The 23,643-nt window shown below is 37.4% G+C and overlaps 1 protein-coding gene across 3 annotated transcripts in view; it reads left to right on the top strand.

Annotated features, from left to right (window-relative positions):
- The window catches only part of OXR1 (oxidation resistance 1), a 485,242-nt gene that overhangs the window by 77,996 nt on the left and 383,603 nt on the right, over positions 1-23,643 (top strand). For all 3 annotated transcript variants that reach the window (XM_020879426.2, XM_020879420.2, XM_070477248.1), the window contains one exon: positions 9,797-9,970. In XM_020879426.2, the coding sequence (XP_020735085.2) occupies positions 9,948-9,970 (23 nt within the window). In that variant the 5' untranslated portion in view covers positions 9,797-9,947. The remainder of the gene's footprint in view (positions 1-9,796; positions 9,971-23,643) is intronic.

Raw genomic sequence — 23,643 nt, 5'->3', positions numbered from 1 at the left:
ATCTCCCATGAAATGGCTTTAATACAAGTAAAATGACAGCTGCACTGCAGTGAGAGGACACATAAAGCTTTGCATTAGCTTGTCTCCAAGGTTACCATCTGTGCTGATATGAAGTGGTAATGTGTGGGATTTCCCAACCTTCTGCAAAGACTGTATTTTGGGGGCCAAGTATCAGTTGGGTATAAAAACAACTTGGAAGGTAATTGTGCTATTTGGTCTATAGCCATGCTGACCTTAATCAGGGAATTGTTCTAGAGAGAGACATCTGTCTCCTGTTAGGGATTTTGTGTGATGATTCCAGAAGTAGATAAAGTATTAGAACTGTTTGACCTCATTTTGCATATCCAAACAGAAAGATCTCAGTTTACATAGTTTCCTTCTAAGCCATGGTTTAGATAAAATTGAGTAGCAAAAGAGACTTGAAAAATGAAATGATTTCCCCTCAATGTTTCCATAATTAATATTCCCTGATGTATACAAGTTTCAAAGAAACATAAAAAATCAGTTTAAAAAGTCATTACATTTTAGAAGTCTGGAACCTGTAAATAAAAAATCAAAATAAAAAATGATATTTTTATAGTTTAAAAGGGAAAGAGTCACTGCTTTAGTTCAGCATTCTGTAGAATTTTACATTTCTTTATTTCAGACATTTATTTCTTTATTTTTTAGCATGCATTTATTATGTTTCTTCTCCGTCTCCAGCACTGTGATAGGCTTTAGGTTTACTAGGTTGTGTTGAGACTTGCTGTTTGTTCTCAAGGAACTTACAATCTAGAGGGAAATATAGACCTATGTCAAGGAAGTAAACCATTGTTTCTAAAAATTATTGTGGGTTAAGAACACAATATTATGAGGGAGCTACACCTAACAAGGGCTAGGAAAGTTTGGAAGAAACACTGTCTATGTTAATCAGATCATTTCAAGTCTTATAAACCATATCGAGGACTTTGGGCTTTACTGTGAGGGCAAAGTAGAGTAATAAAAGGTACTGGGGCAGACATCTGTTATCATCAGTGCCTCCTTATTGTTATCATTATTATCATCATCATCATTTCCATTGTCATGTTTTTAAACTCTTACTATGTGCCAGGCAATATTAAGTCCTTTTATGCATTATTATTTTAATTCTCACCATAATCTTTTGCTAAGAGGACAATTAACTTTCCTATTTTAAAAATAAGCAACCAGAGTGTACATGTTCCAAAGATCTCAAAAGTAGAATCGACCAGGCTTAGGGATTAATTGGGTGTGTAAAACAGTAGTACTTCTGATTTGAACAATGTATACACTTCAAGAAGTGTATCTATAAAATCTACCACATCTGTTGGTACTCTCAGAAGCAGTAAAGTCAGAGAGATTAAGCTTATATTCTGCCTGTAGGAGGTTGAATTGGTACAGCTTCTAAAAAAGGCAATTTACCCGTATCTTTCAAAAGTAAAAATATGCATAGATTTGACCCAGAAACCTTACTTCCAAACCTTACTGGCCACAAACATAACATCTGCATTGTAATCTACATCTATAGATACATAGGTATACACTGCAGAGTTTGTAATTGCAGAATATCAGATGCAAACTGAATCTTCTTCACTGTGAGACAGGCTAATAGAGTAAATCCATTCAGTGAAATGCTTTATAACCATTAAAGGCAATGAGGCATCTCTGTATGTGAATTGATAAGGAAATATTGTATGTACACATATAATTACATGTGAGAAAAACCAAGGTGCAGAAAAAGTATGTACATATAATTATGTACATATGTGAAAAAGCAAGGTACAGGAAAAAAGTGTGTATAGGCTACTTGTATATAGTAGATAGGAAGAGAGTTTGGTATAGATAGAAATCCATAGAATATCCCTTTAAGGGTAAAGATTGACTTATATTCTCCTGAAATCTTGGGGGGCCTGAAATTTTAATAATACAAGTATGAGAATAAAAACAAGAAGTTAATATTTGGACCATTATTTTTCACTTGTTCAAATCATATTGCTGCCAAAGTATTACATTTTTTCCATTAGTTTATTGGCATTTTGGAGAATACTTGATACTTTTGGATGTAAAAGACAATTCCTGGCCTATGCAAACTTATAGTTTTATTTAGGCAAATAAAAATAATATGTACACGAAAAGATTATGTATACCTTTTAATGCTCATTGTATTTTGATTGCTAAATTAGATGTAGGTGAGTTCAGAAAGAGGGGAGATCAGAGATACCCAAAACTATGAGACAGGAGTTCACAGCATCTGGACCTTGTCTTGATCCTTGAAGAATTTGGATACATGCAATTAGAGAGGGAAGAAAATGTCAGGCCATGGAGAAGAATCAGAACTTTGTAGTATAGTCAGGGCTCTGGAATGAGCATTGTAAGCAAACAAGATCAACCACAGTAGGGAATCTGTCTAGGTTTAGATATCAGTATTAGTTTGTAGGGGAACCAGAAAGCAAGAAAAGGCCTTTGATTTGATGTAATAATTTAAAAAAATGGGCTTCCCTTATAACTCAATCGGTAAAGAATTTGCCTGCAGTGCAGCAGACCCGGGTTCCGTCCCTGTGTTGGGAAGACCCCCTGGAGAAGGATATGGCAACCCATTCCATTATCCTTGTCTGGAAAATCTCATGGACAGAGGAGCCTGGTGGGCTACAGTCCATGGGGTCACAAAGAGTCGGGCATGACTGAGCAACTAACACTTATTTACTTACTTAGTAATAAAAAGGAAGCCCCTCTGTAACACTCAAAATATTTGAATATCTTCTTGACAATTTGCTTCGCTAACATTAATTTTGAATCTTTGATATAAAAATGTTCTTTCCGTACTTAATGCCTTTTATTCTTCACTTTATGCCTATTATTTCTCAAAATGTTTTTAGTGAAATTAGAATATATGTGTACCTCATCACCTGTACATCATTTAAACAAAATCCAATGGCCTCACCCAGTTTGAAATTATCCTATAATGTTTAGTATCACTCAATAGGGTTTGCAGTCAAAAACCCTTAATCATTTTCCTTTCCTATTCCAAGTATTTTTATATGTTTATTGTCTTAAGTAAGGGTATATAAAAACATACTTTTATTATATGATAGGTTCCTTAAACCAATATTCATGGAATTTTAGCATCTTAAAGATATAAAAGCATCTGTTTAGGTATGGACTAGGTTATAAAAATGCCTCTTTTGCTTAAGTCAGATCACTTTACAGAAGTTCTTTTACTAAATGGCAAAGTAATTTCAACTAAATGAGCATATGAAAATACCATATTCCTTTCAGCTGGATTTTGAAGTCTAGAATGTTACTCATGAATAACACTATTAAAATAATTAGTTTGATAAAGTATAATCCCAATAATCCTTTTTTTTTAGGTGTTATTCACATTTTTAATGACTATACCAAGTGAGGGGTCTAGTATTAAATTCACATACCATTTTCCTTAACATTGTGCTAAAACATTAACCTAAAGAGAACAATTGTGCCTATACTTATAAGTCCTTGCTTGGCATTCAGGGAAAGTCAAATTATTCCATATATTTTAAAACATTTATATAACCATGAAGATATATTCTTTTTTCCTTTTGACAAAGGGGCAGAATGTGGCTCTTAGTAATGGTAGAATTTTGGCCAAAAGCTATAAATTCATACTTCAGTGTGGAGACTGATATTGGGATTAGAATAAAGATTGTGAATCATCACAATAAATGGAAAATTTAAACTTGCCTGAAGATCATAAAGATATTTTTTCTGGAAAGGTAGTATATGATAAACAATGAATCATTTAAATGCCATTTAAAAGAATAACAAGCCCACTCTCAAGGCCTCTGAAAACCTCTGCTTCATAGAAATGTAAACATAATGGGCTTTTTGTGCATCTGTTTTTTAACTCAGTAAACTTTATTGAGTGCATCAAGGTGTATATCCTTGAAGAAATAAATCATTTAGTTATAAGATGCAAATAAAAATAAAAGATGACATAATACCAAAACTAGTGTCATAGTAATTATGAATGCACACTAAGTCAATTCAGTCATATCCAGCTCTTTGCGACCCTATGGACTGTAGCCCTCCAGACTCCTCTGTTCATGGGATTCTCCAGGCAAGAATACTGGAGTGGGTAGCCATTCCCCTCTCTAGGGGATCTTTCTGATCCAGGGATTGAACTTGGGCCTCCTGCTTTGCAGGCAGATTCTTTACCAGTATTGCCACCTGGGAAGCCTCAATTATCAATGGTCACTATGATTTTTTTTTCTGTTCAAATATTTTATTTGTATGCAGTCTACATTAAAACGCAATTCTCTAGTTTTTTTTTTTACAAATCCACATTTATTATAAACTTATTGAACTCCAAGTTGGTAGTGCTTGCAGGTAAAGTAGATTAAGAAAACATTGCAGTTTTTAACAATATTGCCAGCACCTTAGGAAAATTTTCTGAACTTTAAGGACTAAAAACAAGACTCTCTTAAAGAAAAATTGAACCAGACAGAGTTCGACTGGCAAGGACAACTTAATTCAAGACTGTTTCAGTAGAGGAGGGGCTTCCCTGGTGGCTCAGAGGGTAAAGCTTCTGCCTGCAACGCGGGAGACCTGGATTAGATCCTTGGGCTGGGAAGATCCCCTGGAGAAGGAAATGGCAACCCACTCCAGTACTCGTGCCTGGAGAATCCCATGGATGGAGGAGCCTGGTGGGCTACAGTCCACAAACAGTCAGACATGACTGAGTGACTTCACCTTCTTTCTTTTCTTTCTTTAAGTAGAGGAGAGAGATGGAACTCACCTCTGCTGAAACAAAAGGCAGGAAGGTTTTTATGTGCTGTGGGTGAGCTAGTAGAAAAGCAGTGGAGGTGTTGTGGAGGTAGGTCATTGTGATCAGGCATCTTTGTTGATTGTTTATGGAAGTTAGACTTCTGTCCTCCCACTGAGAATGGGGAGTGGAGGAATATCTCCTTTTAGAGTTACATTTCATTGGTTCTTAGGTACTTATGAAGGGCCTTCCTTGGTTGTAAAACTGGCCAGAGACTGGAAGACGATTTACATTTCAAAGAGGCAGAGAATGAATTTACATTGGTAGTTTTTCTAAGAAAGGGGAGGTCAGGGACCCATAGTCAAAAAGAAGCATGTCTAAGGTTTAGTCAGGCTGAAGGCTGTAGTGGTTGACTCTTTACTTATGTCAAGTTGGATCACACACACTGATGATATCTGACTTGCAAAAGAACAGTTTAGTTTGAGTTGATCTAAGATACTGGATCTAATTTCTTTACATGTTATTTTTCATTTTGTAGAAGCAAACAACTCTGGAACTGTGGTCTTTTCTCCCTCTAAAACAGACTTAAGAATGGTTTTATATGTATTTACATAAGTATAGTGTGTATATGTATGTGTATATCAAGACAGGTTAAAAATTAAAGTTGGCAAAAATGGAAAAATGGATTGGTGTAAAAAAAGCAGACCTCAAGGCCCAAGGCCTTATATAGTTCTTAAAGACATGTCATAAAGTTGCTTCAGAGCTTCCCATAAGTTAAAGCAAAGAAATAAGCATAAATTGCAATAATGCCATGTGTTGTTGAATTGTTGATTTTGTTTAGTCACTAAGCCATGTCCAACTCTTTGAGACCCCATGAACCATACCATGCTAGGCTTCTCTATCTTCCACTATCTCCCAGAGTTTGCTCAAATTCAGGTCCATTGAGTCGGTGATACTATCTAACCATCTCATCCTCTGCCGTTGCCTTCTCCTTTTGCTTTCAAACTTTCCCAGCACCAGGGTCTTTTCCAATGAGTCAGCTCTTTGCATCAGGTAGCCAAAATGTTGGAACTTCAGCATCAGTTCTTCCAGTAAATATTCAGGGTTGATTTCCTTTAGGATTTACTGGTTTAATTTCCTTGCAGTCCAAGGGACTCTCATGAGTCTTCTCCAGCACTACAGTTTGAAAGCGTCAATTCTTTGGCACTCAACTTTCTGGTCTAACTCTCACATCCATACCTGACTATTGAAAAACACATGGTGATTTAGTCGCTAAGTCATGTCTGACTCTTGTGATCTCATGGACTCTAGCCTGCCAGGTTCCTCTGTCCATGGGATTCTCCAGACAAGAATACTGGAGTGGGTTGCCGTTTCCTTCTCCAGGGGGTCTTCCCGACCCAGGCATCAAACCTGGGTCTCCTGCATTGCAAGCAGATAATTTACCAACTGAGCTATGAGAAAGCTATGAGAAAGAAAAAAAAAAAAAAAAAAGCTTTGACGATACAGACCTTTGTGGGCAAAGTGATGTCTCTGCTTTTTAATATGCTGTCTAGGTTTATCACAGCTTTCCTTCCAAGAAGCAAGTGTCTTTTAATTGCCTGCAGTCACTGTCTGCAGTGATTTTGGAGACCAAGAAAATAAAATCTGTCACTGCTTCCACTTTTTCCCCTTCTATTTGCCATGATGGGACTGCATGCCATGATCTTAAATTTTGAAAGTTCAGTTTTAAGCCAGCTTTCTCACTGTCCTTTTCATTCTCCGAAGAGGATCTTTAATTTTGCTTCACTTTCTATGATTAGAGTGCTATCATCTGCATACCTGAGGTTGTTGATATTTTTCCCTGCAATCTTGATCCCATCTTGTGATTCATCCAGTCTGGCATTTTGTATGATGTACTCTGCAAATAAGCTAAGTAAGCAGGAAAACAATATATAGCCTTGATGTACTCCTTTCCTGATTTGGAACCAGTCTATTGTTCCATGTCCGGTTCCAACTGTTGCTTCTTGACTTGCACATAGATTTCTCAGGAGACAGGTAAAGTGGTCTGGTACTCTCATCTCTTGAAGAATTTTTCACAGTTTGTTTTGATCCACACAAAGATTTTAGCATAGTCAGTGAAGCAGAAGTAGATGTTTTTCTGGAACTCTCTTGCTTTTTCTGTGATCCAAAGGATATTGGCAATTCAATCTCCAGTTCCTCTGCCTCTTTGAAACCCACCTGTACATCTGGGAGTTCTTGATTCAGGTACTGCTAAAGCCTAGCTTGAAGGATTTTGAGCATCATTTTGCTAGCATGTGAAACAAGAGCAATCGTACAGTAGTTTGAACATTCTTTGGCATTGACCTTCTTTGGGATTGGAATGGAAACTAACTTTGCCAGTCCTGTGGCCACTGAGTTTCCCATTTTCCGACATTTTTACTGCAGCACTTTAGCAGCATTATCCTTTAGGATTTGAAATAGCTCAGCTGGAATTCTATCACCTCTACTAGCTTTGTTTGTAGTGATGCTTCCTAAGGCCCACTTCACTTCACACTGCAGAATATCTGGTTCTAAGTGAGTGGCCATGCTATCGTGGTTATCTGCGTCATTAAGACCTTCTTGTATAGTTCCAATATGTATTCCTTATCTCTTCTGCTTCTGTTAGATCCTTACCATTTCTGTCCTTTTTCTTGCCCATCCTTGCATAAAATGTTCCCTTTATATCTCCAAGTTTCTTGATGAGATTTCTAGTCTTACCATTCTATTGGTTTCCTCTGTTTCTCTGCACTATTGAATAGAGATCAAGCAAACCATATCGACAGAAACCAGAAATTTAGAACAGTAGTTTTTCTGATGTTGAGAACTGACACATTTTTCCACTGAATGCTTGCAAGGGCAGTATTTTTGTGCTGACTAATATTTCGCTGAACCTAATAGCTGATTTCACAGGCCTGGTTTTTACTTGTTTACTCATTATTTTCTTTAATGATGTCCCTCAGTGCAAACTCTTGGCAAAACCCCAAAGTGTAATTCAGTAAGCATAATTTAGTTAGGTATTAAAATAATAACATCCAGATATATTACATTTCTCTAAAGATAGAATTAAGAATTTCTAGAAGGATGAATTGTGTCAGACAGTATTACATACATTTTTGGGGGAGTGGAGAGGGGCCATAACCAAACCCTTGGTAAGACTCGGTGAACATAAATTATGAGCGTTTGCAGTTACCAGTTTGAGGAGGAGAATGTAAAGTTCTTATATCCTTAGTAAACATAAGCCCCCATATATTTTAAAAGTTAACCATGGGCAGGATGGACTTGAAAGCTTCTTGGCTTGCAAGATGATTTAGGATATAGACTTTCTAGCTGCTTACTTCACTGGCAGTCAGAATCTCTTACAATTAGAATATTAGAATTATGGTACTTTCTCTATCCCCCTATAGCTCCTTGTATGCCTTTGAACATACAGAGCAATTTTTAGAGAGTATTTTATTTTTTATATGATGCTTTCTGTGTTAGACAGTGAACTCTTTCTGAGCAAAGACTGTATTTTATTAATCTTTGTGTCCTTAGTTCAGGCTTGGTAAATAGTAGGGCACAGAAAACATTTTTTTGATTCTATGAATGATTTAAGAAAACTGAGGAAGCTTGATATTTAAAATTATGTGTAAAATTACCCATGAACATGGATCAGTTCCAGTTCCCCTCTGTCTCATGTTTGCCACTTTGCAGTAGGTGCAACATCATAAAATATGGGGGGTAAAGATCACAGAATCTCAAACATGATGGCAGACAGCGCTAGTTTTCTCTCAAGGCCCACTCCGCCCACCCCACTTGCTTTCTGATAGACACCTTGGTTTGTGGCTAAGCAGAAGATTGTCTAGAATAATGGCTGCATTTTCTAGTCTTCCTTAGACTGGGAATGGTCATTTGACTACATTCCAGCCAATGAAATGCAAGTGGAAATTTCATGGGTAAATCTTAGGATGCATCCTGCTTTCCCTCTTCCTGTTTTCTGCCACCTGGACTCAGACACACTCCCTGGAGTCAGCAGCCACTTCGAGCATGATGGGGAACCATCTGTTGAGAATAGTGAAGCAAAAAAGGAGCCTGCATGCCTGGTGTCCATGAAGTTGCCATATCCACCTTGGCCTTCTTGAGACTCAAGATTAGTTTCTATGAGAAAGGGATACATTCTGCCTATTCTGTCACTTTAATTTTTTTTTTTTGAAACTTGCAACAAGATTTGGTGGTATTAGTATGAGACATGTTTTCCTTAGAAATCTTTCCAAAAATCTCTTAATAGTGGCTTAGAAGCCCCGCTTCTGTATTCCCATACACTCTGTATAAATTTTTCTTGCCCTATTTTATTATAATTATCTTTTTTATATTAAACATTTTTGGTGGCAGAAACAATGTTTTATTCATGTGCCATTTGTCTGTATTCCTGAGCTCTACCTAGGATAGCCTAAACATAGTATTTATGTTCAATGAATGTTTGTCAACAGATTTATGGCCTGAACTAATGAAACAGTCTAACGTAGCACCATGGACTTAATTGTACCTAAGAAAATTTTGGTTCAAAATCATAGAACACTGTACACTGTAAATGCTCCAAAAAATGTGTGGAAATGTTTGTTATGTAAAAACACACTGGTTATCTCCCATGTGTTATTCAGTATAAATTCTTATCTGTTCAGATGTAGTAATGAATGATTTTTTTTTTAATTAAAAGTTCGGATATAACAACAATTTGTGCCCAGGAACTCTCTTTTTCAGTATCTGCTATGAGCTAATCAATATCTTGATCTTTTTTATCTCAAGTGTATAAAACTGATTTAGAGCACATAACTGATTGAAGGACTTTTTCCCTAAAGGGAAAAAAATTCAGTGTCTCTAAAATACAGTCTGTTCCCTCTGTATTTTCTGCTTCAGAGAATTAACATTTTATTAATCTTTCAATTTATTTTCCAGAAAAAGCATAGTTTATCATAAACTTGGTTTAATTTTCTTTGGTTTATGAGTGTCTTACATTTGAACTAGGTACTAAAGATACTGTCTTCTTCCTTTTCTTTCCAGATTTTCTCAAACTGTGAGTAACTGAGTGGTTTGTGCATCATTGTGGTAGCAAAGCTAAAATTCTTGACGGTCTTGTCTACTTGACCTACTCATTCCCTACTTTGAAACCAAGAGAAGACTGTGCCAGAAGACTCCTCCAGAAATTGCTGCAATGTCTGTAACTAATTTGTCATGGTAAGTGAATGACTACCTAACTTTAAATTCAAATATACATATATCATGAAAAATATTTTATAAGTTCTGCAGTCAGAACTCAGAGAGAGAACTTAAAAATCTGTTTTCAAGAGATTGTTGTCCTATGTTAGGACGAAGGAAGCACCCTGGAATTAAAGGTTTGACACTTTCACCACCAGGGGATCTGGGGCCTCTGGGAAGGGTTCAAGCTTGCCACTGAGTTCCAGTAACATCCAGTGCCTTTCTTTCTCTCACACTTAGGGAAAGAGGAGGATGGGAATAAAATAGGCTTTCAAGGTTCCTCTCTGCTGTCCTATTCCCAGATTCAGGTCTCATAAGCTGTTAAGGGTGGCTCTAAGGGTGGGATAGACATTTTCTCATCAGTACTTTCCTTCAGGCCTCCTATTTCAATAGATCTACCCAAATTAAATAGAACTTAAATATGGAAAAGAAACTTCTTTTATAGATTCATATCTCTAAATAGCTGACATTCGGAATAATCTTTGACTTATACTTCATTTAAAAGCTGTTTGTGGTTTTTAAAAAGCATGAAGATATTTTTCTGATAAATAATCAACAACTTTTCTATGGCAATGAAGAGCTGTACTAGCATGGATGAATTTGATGGCATTTTATTGAACTTTGGGTTTTTCTTCTGTAGATAAAGATCTGGATAAGTGATACTATACAAATTCACAGTATTCAGTATATGAATGTCAGAAAAATCTGGTAATCTTTTCTGTTTCCTTAAGAGCCCATCTCATCCTTGTCTTCAATTTGTGCTGGCAATATAGATAGCCTCAGATTAAAGATGAGTTTCTGCAGTTTAACTGTGTGCATTTGTTTTCAGTTAAGTAAGCAATTTCTTCAGCCAGAGCATAGTATCATTTGTTTAGAGTTGTTTCTGAAGGAATTATTTTTATGGATGCCTTAGAATATATTCTTTGATCCCTACTAGGTGCTAAGTATTTCAATTTAAAAAAAAAAATTGAAGCTGAAATATATTCTGTAAAAATAAATGAAAAAGTATTTCAGGGGTGAATTATTACTATAAAATATTTACTTTTATATTCTGATGAAAATAAAATGATCATTAAAATTTAAAAATTAAACAGTTTCTAGACAGCTTGCGAGCCCCTTCAACCGCCTGGGAGATATTAAGGACAATGTATTTAAAAGAATTATACCCCAGGGGCTTCTCTGGTGGCCCAAGGGTTAAGAATCCATGTTGTAATCAGGTGATATCAGTTTGATCCCTGGTCTGGGAGGATCCCATATGCTGTGGGGCATCCCATAAGCCATGTGCCACAACTACTGATCCTGCACGCTAGAACCAGTGAGCTGCAACTGCTGGCCCCGTGTGCCTAGAGCCTGTGCTCAGCAACAAAAGAAGCCACCGCAGTGACCAGCTCATGCAGAGCTTGAGCTTTCTCACAGCTACACAAAGCCCACGCACAGCAGCAGAGACCCAGCAGAGCCGATAAATAAATCCATATTTTTTTAAAAAAAGAATTAAACCACCTGGCAGACATGTGTGTTGGAGTTGAATCCTCAAAACAAAAATTGCATGCCAAAGAAAAAGAGGAGGAAAGGAAGGGGACAGAGAAGGGGGAGAAAGAAGAGGTGGCGGGGGAGAGAAAAAGGAGGTGAGGCTGGGGAAATAGAAGATGAGTAAGAGGCAGGAAAGGGAGAGGGAGATGGAAACACAGATATAATTATTGTATCTCAAGACAGGCTGTGGTGTGGCCTGCTTCACAGAGTCAGGACGAGACTGACGCCAGGGCCTGTCCTTGGTTTGTCCCTCAGTTAACAGATGCTTTGATGTGAGGTAATGTTTTGATCGGGCGCAACCCAAAACACAATGAACTCCTCACAAACAGAGAGATGTTGTCTTGTGGCTTCTCCAGAGTGGCTCTTAGAATTTAGTGGATGTTCTAGAAATGTGTGCTGTGTGAATGAATGGAAAAAATGCAAAGCAGGTAATTCAATGGCAAATGAATGTTTTTATTTGAAAAGAGAATTTAAAATTAGGAGAGTATCTGATAGAATTCATATGTCTGAAATTTGTTAGAATTCTTTCCATGTTAAAAGTTCAAACTTTACAGAAATAATTCTTGGATATTTTCATGTGACGACACCCTTAATTCTGGCTACAACAGATGTTCCACGTTAGATTTTTTAGTAAACTCTTAATTTGTTTCACCAGTGTCATCCCTTCATACAATTATGTGCAATTTGGCACTCCCATTCTCCTCTTAAAATTTGGGCTCCTCACATACTGGCGAGTAAGGAAAGGAAATCTGAAGTATGCAAAGCAAGTCACTGATTTATTTCACTTAAACCTGGTTTATTTATTTATTTTTCTGTTCTTTTTGGCCATACCCCATGGCATGTGGGATCTTAGTTCCTCAACCAGGAATCAAATCTGCACCCCTGGCAGTGGAGGCACAGACCACCAGGGAAGTCCCTACACCCAGTTTAGAAATCATTAATCTTCTTTTTCACATTAACCTTTGTGAATCATCCATATGTCCTAACACTTCTAATCTACAATTTGAGAAATATTATCTTATAAATATTTGAATATAGACAGATGCAGAGTAACTCATCAATTCTCTATGGGAATTTCTCTCAGAGCTATATTAATTTAGTTCAATAGGGTCTGGCTCTCTGTTTTGAAATCCAGAAACTAAGACGTGAAAATATTGACTGCCATCGGAAAATACACTGGGTTGCCAGACTACTAATTGAAAATAAGATATGTGTATAACTTTTAAGTGTGCAGACTGCTTGCTTTGGCCTGAGGAGTGCATCCTCTAACTGTTGTAGAAAACTATCTGGGAACCTAAATCAGAAGTTTGGCTGAGGTTGCATCATCACGGAAAGGAGAGTTACATGCTTCCACTGTTTGAAGGAAACAGAGTTGGCATGCCTGGTAGGATATGCCCGACACTAAAGGATGTGACTGCCAGACACCACCATCTGTTTCCCAGGGCAGCTTCTTCATGGCTAGGAGTTACAGTAACACTGTCAGTGTTCGTCACTCTGATTCTTCTCTTCCAGGTCTGCTGAACTCTGCTTGGCTTGACTTTCTCATTAATATTAGCACTGGGCTTATAGCCAAAACTTCCTTCAATCTGTGAAGAGTTTGATCTGCCTACTATGATGTGATGCATACCTGACCATAACCATGTCTTGATTTTAAAATTTAACTCTGAGGATTAATGGGAGAAGGGATGCCTAATTGTGTTCCCTACATGTAATCTAGGGATTTAGAAAATATAGGTTAAGATACTTACATTCATATTTACAACTATCCAAGCAATACTCCTAGCTTTGAAATACAAGTATAAGAAAAATATCTTTTTACATGTTAAAATCAAAATGATTTCTTTCTCTAGAAGTTATATGTGTGAACCTTGAAAAAAAATATAAAATAATTTGACCCTTTCATGCAGAATCTCAAAGAGAAATACAACGTAGGAAGGTTCCAAGTTTATGAGAGACTGCAGTGTTAGGGTTTCCCTGGTGACTCAGGCAGTAAAGAACCTGCCTGCAATACAGGACACCCAGATTCGATCCCTGGATTGGGAAGATCCCTCGGAGAAGGAAATGGCAACCCACTCCAGTTTTCTTGCTTGGAGAATTCCATGGACAGAGGAGCCTGGTGGGCTATAGGCAGGGGTCTCAAAGAGTCGGACACAACTGAGCAACTAATACTTTCACTGTTACACAGTGTCAGAAAGAGTGGTGGGAATTGATTATAAGTCAACAGGGACATACAACAGATGTTTTATGAATCCTTGTCTTGTCCTTAGTAAATAATTACTAGAGGGAGACAATGATCAAGATGACACTGGTTGAGACGGAGACAGAGAGATGTACAGAATCAATTGCAGTCATCCATGGACAGGTGAGAGGGGTCAAGCTATGATCTGAGGGAAGAATGGTTGCTGGTAGCCATCTATGGGATTGCACAGAGTTGGACACGACTGAAGCAACTTAGCAGCAAAGCAGCAGCTGAGATAATTAGCAAGAGACGTGAGGAGGCAGGAAGAATTGAAAAAGGGTCCTAAGTCTGTAGCACAAAGGGGGAGATGGTACAATGCTGAGGGGTGCTTGGAAGGACTTTCAGTGCTTCCTTTTCTGACAATCATCCTGAATTCTTCCTTTCAAAACTATTTTTAAAAGATGTGTATCTATATATGTGTGCATATATATATATACATATATGCTGCTGCTGCTAAATCGCTTCAGTCGTGTCTGACTCTGTGCGACCCCATAGACGGCAGCCCACCAGGCTCCCCCATCTGGAGTGGGTTGCCATTGCCTTCTCTGATATACATATATAACATATATAAATATTTTATATGTACATATATGTAATGTTTTTAAACATATAATTTTTATAATATGCGATCGAAGTAAATGTCAAGAATGAACATTTACATGGCAGTTACCATGTACTAAACACTTTTTAAAAGATACTTTGTCCACATACTCCTCCCAGCAAGCATCTTAGGAATGTAATATTGTTATTTACATTTTTACAGATGGAAAAGTGAGGTGCAGAAAGTTAAGTAACTTGCCCAGTATGATACAGTAGCTAAGTAGCAAAGTTAGGAAGTGAAGGTGGACAGCCATTTGATTCTCCTAACCACTAAACTACCCATGCAAAACCCAAAACCATCAGTGTCAAAACAATATCCTAGCTCTGTGCTTGTGGCTTCAAGCCAAGTGCCCTCGTTGCCATCTCCAACCAGAATGTTCCCCTTAATTTCCGCTGTAGAGATATCCTGAAGCCTCTCCAGGAAGGAAGGGAGTGTGTGGGCTGGGAGCTCTAGCAGCATTAGCAGTAGTTTGAAAGGTAGGATGTGGGGTCAGGGAATGAGCCCCCTAACTTCCAAGGAGTGGTAAGGAGGTTGTTGCTGGCCGAAACTTAGTTGAACTTTCAAAATTCTGTAGAATGAGCTACCTAAACTACTAAATATAAACCTTAGTTCTATTTGTTATGTTATAGGCTAGAAATTGTTCAGTTTTCAGCATGATACAAAAGAAGCGTTGTAATTTAACTGATGTGGCTGTCCAATTGTCCATCTCGTAATGACCCTCCACTACTGAGTCTGATACTTTCTACTCCCCCAGCCCTCTGGTACTCTCAGCCTCCATTATTTTCATGTTGCTGCGCATACATGGGCCAGTATTTAGAGAGCAATTTCAGTAGTGGCTTAGCTAACTTCGCCAAATGACACCTTTTTTATCCCAAAGTATGTTTCAATGTGTAAATGCCTACACACTGGAGTTTTTGTCCTGTGTTATCTTAAAGACTTTATGACGCCCAGCAGAGGTAAAGGTAATTCAGCTAGAGCCAGGTAGTGGAGGATAGAGGACAGTGGATGAAAGTGACAAGCCATGTAGGCAAGTCAGAATCTGTTGAGCATCTGTTATGTGCCATGTGCCATGCTCGGTATTAAACACAGGGAAGTGTTGGTGAAAAGCAATGACTGGTCTTAGAGGAGCTTGTGTTTGGCCAGGAAAGCTAACTGAGGGTGACCCTAGAACAGCACAGGTTCAGGTTTGAGCTGCTCAGTTCAGTCGCCCAGTTGTGTCTGACTCTTTGCGACCCCATGGACTGTAGCACCCCAGGCTTCCCTGTCCATCACCAATTCCCAGAGCTTGCTCCAACTCATGTCCATCAAGTCGGTGATATCACCCAACCATCTCATCCTCTGTCGTCCCCTTCTCTTCCTGCCTTCAATCTTTCCCAGCTTGAGAGTCTTTTCCAATGAGTCAGTTCTTTGCATCAGGGGGCCAAAGTATTGGAGTTTCAGCTTCAGCATCAGTCCTTCCAATGAATATTCAGGACTGATCTCCTTTAGGATGGACTGGTTGGATCTCCTTGCAGTCCAAGAGACTCTCAAAAGTCTTCTCCAGTACCACAGTTCAAAAGCATCAATTCTTTCACGCTTAGCTTTCTTTACAGTCCAGTTCTCAAATCCATACATGACTACTAGAAAAACCATAGCTTTGACTAAACAGACCTTAGTTGGCAAAGTAATGTCTCTGCTTTTTAACATCCTGTCTGGGTTGGTCATAGCTTTTCTTCCAAGGAGCAAGTATCTTTTAATCTCATGGCTGCAGTCACCATCTGCAGTGATTTTGGAGCCCAAGAAAATAAAGTCTCTCACTGTTTCCACTGTTTTCCCATCTATTTGCCATGAAGGAATGGGACCAGATACCATGATCTTAGTTTTCTGAATGTTGAGCTTTAAGCCAACTTTCTCACTCTCCTCTTTTACTTTCAACAAGAGGCTCTTTAGTTCTTCTTCACTTTCTGCCATAAGGGTGGTGTCATCTGCATATCTGAGGTTATTGATATTTCTCCTGACAATCTTGATTCCAGCTTGTGCTTCCTCCAGTCCAGCGTTTCTCATGATGTACTCTGCATATAAGTTAAATAAGCAGGGTGACAATATACAGCCTTGACGTACTCCTGTCCTGATTTGGAACCAGTCTGTTGTTTCATGTCCAGTTCTAACTGTTGCTTCCTGACCTGTATACAGATTTCTCAGGAGGCAGGTCAGGTGGTCTGGTATTCCCATCTCTTGAAGAATTTTACACAGTTTGTTGTGATCCATACAAAGGCTTTGGTGTAGTCAATAAAGCAGAGGCAGATGTTTTTCTGGGACTCTTGCTTTTTATGTGATCCAATGGATGGTGGCAATTTGATCTCTGGTTCCTCTGCCTTTTCTAAATCCAGCTTGAACATCTGGAAATTCATGGTTCATGTACTGTAGAACTGCTCAGGTTCATTTTATGCAGATTCTTTTCACTAAATATTTTGGCCTTCCATATATGCAGATGCACAAACTGCAGGTGTAAGGGTCACTGTGAGACTTGCGTGCACTGGATTTTGGTATCCTTGGCAGGTCCTGGAACCAGTCCCCCACAGATACCAAGGGATGACTGTAATCAAATAACTGACTTAATGTGATACATGCTCTAAGAGGCTGCCCAAGGTGTTTTGAAAGTCAAAATGGAGATTTATTTTTTCTGCTTGGAAATAAGTGACTTAGTTTTCAGAAATATAAATGCACCTCTTGCATTTATTTGTAAATATAAAGAACTAGACTAATTACAGAGTCAAACACTATAGAAAATTACAAAGCAGAAATGAAAAGTGAACTGAATCCTACCATTCATAGAAAGCCACTGTTATAAATGATGAGATATAGTCTTTCCTACATACATTCACATCTTTTTCTAAAAATGGATTCAAACCATGCGTGATCTTTTGCCATCTTCTGTTTTCACTGAACAGTTTCTGAAGTCGTCTCTCTCTTTGATGGATATAAGGTGACACCATCACACGTAAAGGCTGGTGAGGTTGTATGGCATTGTTGTATGCTCAGTTGTGTCTGACCCTTTGAGACCCCATGGATGCAGCCTGGTCAGCTACAGTCCATGAGGATTCTCCAGGCAAGAATACTGGAGTGGGTTGCTATGCCCTCCTCCAGGGGATCTTCCCAACCCAGGGATCAAACCCAGGTCTCCCGCATTGGAGGCCAATTCTTGGCAGTAGTGTTATTTATTTCACCCATGCAGGTTGAAATTTCATACGTTTAATAATTTTTTTAAAAATTTTACTCTTGTAAGTACTTCTCTTGAGATGAAATTTAATCAGATATTGCTAGGTCACAAGGTACTGGATTACAAGGTACTACACCAATCAAGCAAGTCTCTATCTTATTGCTGCTCCTGGAGTTGCAGACCAGAGAAGGCAATGTCAACCCACTCCAGTACTCTTGTCTGGAAAATCCCATGGACGGAGGAGCCTGGTAGGCTGCAGTCCATGGGGTCGCAAACAGTTGGACATGACTGAGCGACTTCACTTTCACTTTTCACTTTCATGCATTGGAGAAGGAACTGGCAACCCACTCCAGTGTTCTTGCCTTGAGAATCCCAGGGACGGGGGAGCCTGGTGGCCTGCTGTCCATGGGGTCACACAGAGTCGGACACGACTGAAGCGACTTAGCAGCAGCAGCAGGAGTTGCAGACAGACATCAAGGTTATGGAGAAAATGTGAGATTTCTGAGAAAGTTCTTGTCAGCTCAACTCCTTTTTTATTTTAGAAAAGCACTCATATGGTAATTCTTTCACCAGATGTAGTCCCTCATAGACATTGAAAATGTGCTGATAATTGTCAGAGAAGTATTTTCTTACAATTGATCAGTAGAATTTTATCAAAAGTCAACAAACTGTTCTATCACACATACTCATAGATTGGAAATATGACAAAAGTCTGAATTGTGTGAGTTACTGATACATTGACTAAATTTAGAAGTGGTAAATGGTCTTTATTGGATATGCCAGTAATATAAAATGCTACTATGAATGTTGTTAAGTTCAATAATGCTATAATAGGAGATTAAAACTAGTTTGGCTTATCTTCTTTACCCAGATACAGTGTGTTAGAATCCTAGATTTGAGAAAGATATAAGATCTGGTTTGTCAGGTTATTGAAATTGTTTATAATATTTTTACCTCGGTTCTTATTTAATAAGTAATGAAGAACTGTGTCATTTTATATCATGCTTTGGCACTTGCATTTAGGAGAAAAAATATTCTGGAGAGATGGAGCAGCCTGTTTATTCTAAGGCGGGGGAGAAGGGGAATAATTAGGATCTTTCCTCAAAAATTGCCTTAGCCACTCTTCTGCAAACTTCTTATCCTGTTTACATTGCTAAATGGTAGGCTCTCAGGGACAGGATCTGCAGTGGCAGAGAAAGTAGAGACTTGAATTGTCTCTATATTTGAAGGGTTCAGAGCCCACAAAGGAAAAATGTGGATAGGTAGAGAGTGCAAGGAAAGTTGTTACCCTGAGTTTTACAGTAAAGGTTGAAAGTCAGTTGTCATCAGCCTACTATTGGAGAAGAGGAAAAAATAAAAAGCTAATACATAAATATTTATGTGTAATGCTTCAAACTGGAAAAAGAGATGAAAACTTCTGAGTGATAGGAAAAGTTTAGTTGGTTATCTATTATGTGTATTTCTCAGCACGGTAAGTGCACGTTGAAAGAATGGCTAGTATGCTCAGGCACTGGGGAGAAAGAGTGGGTTTGAAAACCTAAACTTAATCTTCTTGTAAGTGGGGATGTTCAGCTTGTGCAGTAGATCCAGAACATAGAAGAAGAGTAAGTTGAGTTTGAAAGTGTGAAACTGTTAGTCACTCAGTTGTGTCTGACTCTTTGTGACCCTGAGGACTGTGGCCCTCCAAGCTCCTCTGTCCATGGCATTCTCCAGGCAAGAATTCTGGAGTGGGTTGCCATTCCTTTCTCTAGAGGATCTTCCCGACCCAGAGATTGAACCTCATCTCTTGCATTGCAGGCAGATTCAAGAAAATAACCTGGGAGAGAAAGATAAGAGAGGATAAAAATAGTCTAAGTGGAAACTCATTGTGTCCCCCAAATTACACAGTACTTTACGTTGTAGTGCAGTGATTTGGATTAAAGTCAATTTACTGAATTCTGAAAATTTTCAGTATGTCTTTCTGTTCATAATATGCCCTTTGAAGTAGAAATCCCTTCATCATTAACATGATTAATGCTATCTTGATTCAGGCTGACACTTTAAATAAACACACTGTATTTTTAGAATCCTTGACCATTTTTGGCTTTGCGCTATGTGTCTTTCGAAATAGCTTTTTAAAAATTTAGAGGAAACCTTCTGGATATTTTTCTCCATATATCTACCTCAGATTCTTTCTCTTTGGAATAAGAAAATAATTAGTAAAACAGAATGTTTTATTTTTATTCTTAAAAACCAGTGCCAACTAGACATGAATCACATTTTGAAGATAATTGTGTGGTGAGTTTTGGTCTGCTTGCAGGCATTGCTTTTCTGTGGAGTTAATGAGTCTGGGGTTGCAGGTCCCATTCCCACAGGAGCCAATTAGTTTCACTCTTTGATGACCAAAGCCCACACCTATAACTTTGACCAGCTCTCAAACTCACCACTGGTCACAAGACATAGAAATAGTTGATTGATCACCGAGTCACTATCGTTATCAGGGAAAAAATGTAAACAGTAAAATCAAGTATGCTTCAAGGAGTGATAATGGGTCACATGTATCATCTTCCTTTTGAATATCATCCAGGTTTATAAATACACTTCAAATTATGTCTTTTATCATTATCAGAGGAATCGTAATTTCCTCTGTTGTGAAATAACTACAGTGAATAATGACAGAAATGTTTCCTTAGACTGTAGAGGCTTTAATGTAAAACTCAGTAGTCCATTCCAACCATTAAGGCTGGAGTTACTAAACACTAACTATTTTTAGACTTGAACAATTAAAGTAAAGATAAGTGGATAATCTATGAAAAAACTTTTGTTAGTAAAATAATTGTATAGGCTAAGTTAATGTTATTTTCAGCATGATCACAATTAAATTGTGAAATCTTACACATCATTTGCTATTCGTGTACAAAATTTTCAATAACTTTTTTATCCTGGTATATATCCATCATGACCTTTTAAATGCTTGTTTGCTTGTTGAGTTTTGTTTGTTTGTTTGTTTTTCTTGATTTAAAAATTGTGAAGAGTTCAGTTTGACTTTTTTAAAATATTATTTTACTGAAGTATAGTTGATTTATAATGTATTCATTTCTGCTGTGCAGTCAAGTGATTCAGTTTTGTATATATATTTTCTGTATTTTTTCATTATGCTTTTATCACAGGATATTGAATATAGTCCCCTGTGCTATACAATAGGACTTTGTTGTTTATCCATTCTATATATAGTGGCTTGAATCTTCTAATCCCAAACTCCCGATCCACTCCTTTTCTACCTCTCCTCAATCCCTGGCAACCACTAGAATGTTCTATATGTCTGTGAGTCTATTTCTGTTTCTTAGAGAAGTTCATTTGTCACGTTTTAGATTCCACATACGAGTGATATCATAAGGTATTTGGCTTTCTCCTTCTGACTTACTTTGCTTACTGTGATAATCTGTAGGTCCATTTATGTTGCTGCAAATGGCATTATTTCATTCCTTTTTATGACTTAGTAGTATTCCATTATATATGTTAATAGATACCCCATCTTCTTTAACCATTCTATGTCAGTGGAAATTTAGATAGTTTTAGATTGTTTCCATGTCTTGGCTATTGTGAATAGTGGAGTTCAGCTTGATTTTGAAACTATTCCATTTCAGTTGAGAAAAATCACTTTTCAAATCAGTTGAGTAAGAGTTAGATTTATTCATTTATACTTGGTTTTGTGTTATTTTCTAAAGAATAGATTTGTTGTTATGAGTTTTATAGGAATATAAAAACAGTTCCTGTACAGTTAGAGACAAAATTAGTATAGTTTAATTGTGTTATTTTTATGTAAATTAGATTTTTTTTTTTACAGTTATATTCATCCATACTTCATTCAACAAGTATTTTGAGTGCCTACAATGTGCAGTTTTCAATGCTGTGGATAGAATAATGAATGAAACAAGTCCCTACTCTGATTAATATAATATTCTAGTGCTGAAGACTAGTAAATAGATTAACAAATATGATTTATAATATCAGATAGTGGTAAAGATGTTGAAGAATAATCAAGCGGTGTGAAAACAGAGTGATAGCAGAAGTGGGAAATTGGTCAGGAAAACCTCTTGGACAGGTGGCATTCAAGTCAAGAGGGAATAAGATATACAACTCATAGAGGAAAGTCATTTCAGGCAGTGAAACAGGAGGACAAAGGCTCTGAGACCAAAACAGACCTTGTGTGTTTGAGAAATCATCAAGGAAGCTAGTTTGGCGGAGACAGTGGGCTTCCCTGGCGGCTCAGATGGTAAAGAATCTGCCTGCAATGCTGGAGACTTGTATTTGATCCCTGGGTTGGGAAGATCCCCTGGAGCAGGAAATGACAACCCACTCCAGTATTCTTGCTGGGAAAAATCCCATGGATAGAGGAGCCTGGTGGACTGTACTCCTTGGGATCCAAAGGAGTCGGAAACGACTGAGCGTCTAACACTTTCACTTTTTTTTTCATCCAATAGAAAGGAGAGTCCCAGAAACTACACTTGGTGAGGGTAGCAGGTGAGGGTAGCAGGGGTTGTGTAGGTCATGAGAAAGACTGGATTATGTTCTAAATGTGATGGGAAACCTTGCCCTCACTTATCAGATTACAGGAAAAAGTTCATATAAAGTCTAAACTTCATTGTTAGAAAGAACTGACTGTTGAGACCAGAGTCTAAATTGGATTTCTATTTAAAAGGACATCTCTGTGATCTTCAAATTTTTTGAAACACTTTATATTTTTAATATAAATGTACAGCAGATATGATTAGCAAGATGTAATAATGAAAGAAAAATAGATTAATGGAAAACCTTTTTCAGTAATATAGCCTGTCTCTCCTTATCATCCATTTAAAAAAATCCAACAAATCTGATACATCTGAATAATTATGGGCATAATATAGAAGAAATTTCATCTACAGAAATATTCTACCTTGAATTAAGGAGTCTTACAGAAGGTGAATGAATGTTTTTTTGTAAATCTGAAAATTGAGGCTAGATTATCAATTATCTAACTTACATTTTACATTTATTCTTAAATCTCCTCCTACAAAATAAACTTCAAGATTGATTTCCACATATAAACACAAAAGTGCATTAAATAGTGGTCTATTCTGTTCTAGTTGTTTATATGTGTGGTTTTAGTGAGGAATTAGATGTAACACATCTATTCAAATGTTAATGTGTGTTTTGAACAGAATGTTGACATAGAAATATTAGATGTTCTTTCTTTGGGAAAAATTCATCTTTATTTTAAGATTATGGCCTTTCTACACTTTTGGTGGTACAGTATGATTTCTTTCATGGTATTGCTTATAGATAGAAATCAGGTTATTACTTTTTATGTCTTTACTTAGCAAAATTAAAGTTGAAAACACAATGTTGAACCCTCTTCCCCTATCTTGTATGTGTATGTGTATGTTTTAATTTAATTGGACCATAAATTTAAAAAGTCTATTACTTCTGGTATACTGGGAGTTATTTTAAACTGGCTCCAACCCAAAGTATTAATTGTCAATGGTATATTGATCCAGGTCATAAAAGAAATCATCCATGGATACTTGCCACCTTCATTAGGCACTATGGAGTTATAGATCCAGTATATTGAGAAAACTTGAAAATGACTTTATTGCCAAAAATGGAATAAAATGGCCTTACAAGCATATAATAGCAACCTATTGGATTCTTCTTTTGCTAGATTTATGCAAGGCTCTGCCTATATAAGGAAGTGTGGCTAATCGTTCCTTCTGGATGCACCATTTGATGTCTAGGAGGTATCTCTGCAGGGTTATAACTACTACTTACCTGCTATTTATTTTGGTCATATTTGACATTTATGGATTTCCTTTTCCCTTTAACAATTAATTAATTTAATAATTTTCTTCATCCGATAGCATTAAAGTTTTTCTATTGGCGGTTAACAACATTAAAGTTTTTCTATTATGTACAGAGTCCATTAGTTCATCTCTCAATACTACTTAATAATGCTACTCTCAAGGAACAGGAAATATGTATATTTCATAATGACTAGACTTGAACTTTTGAATGTGTTTTGAGTCCCCAGAATTTGTAAAGTTACCTTCTTTCACATTCACACCAAC

This window comes from Odocoileus virginianus, chromosome 15 (genome assembly GCF_023699985.2).
Source record: "Odocoileus virginianus isolate 20LAN1187 ecotype Illinois chromosome 15, Ovbor_1.2, whole genome shotgun sequence".
Lineage (NCBI taxonomy): Eukaryota > Metazoa > Chordata > Mammalia > Artiodactyla > Cervidae > Odocoileus > Odocoileus virginianus.
This window is presented reverse-complemented; position numbering and strand designations above follow the sequence as displayed.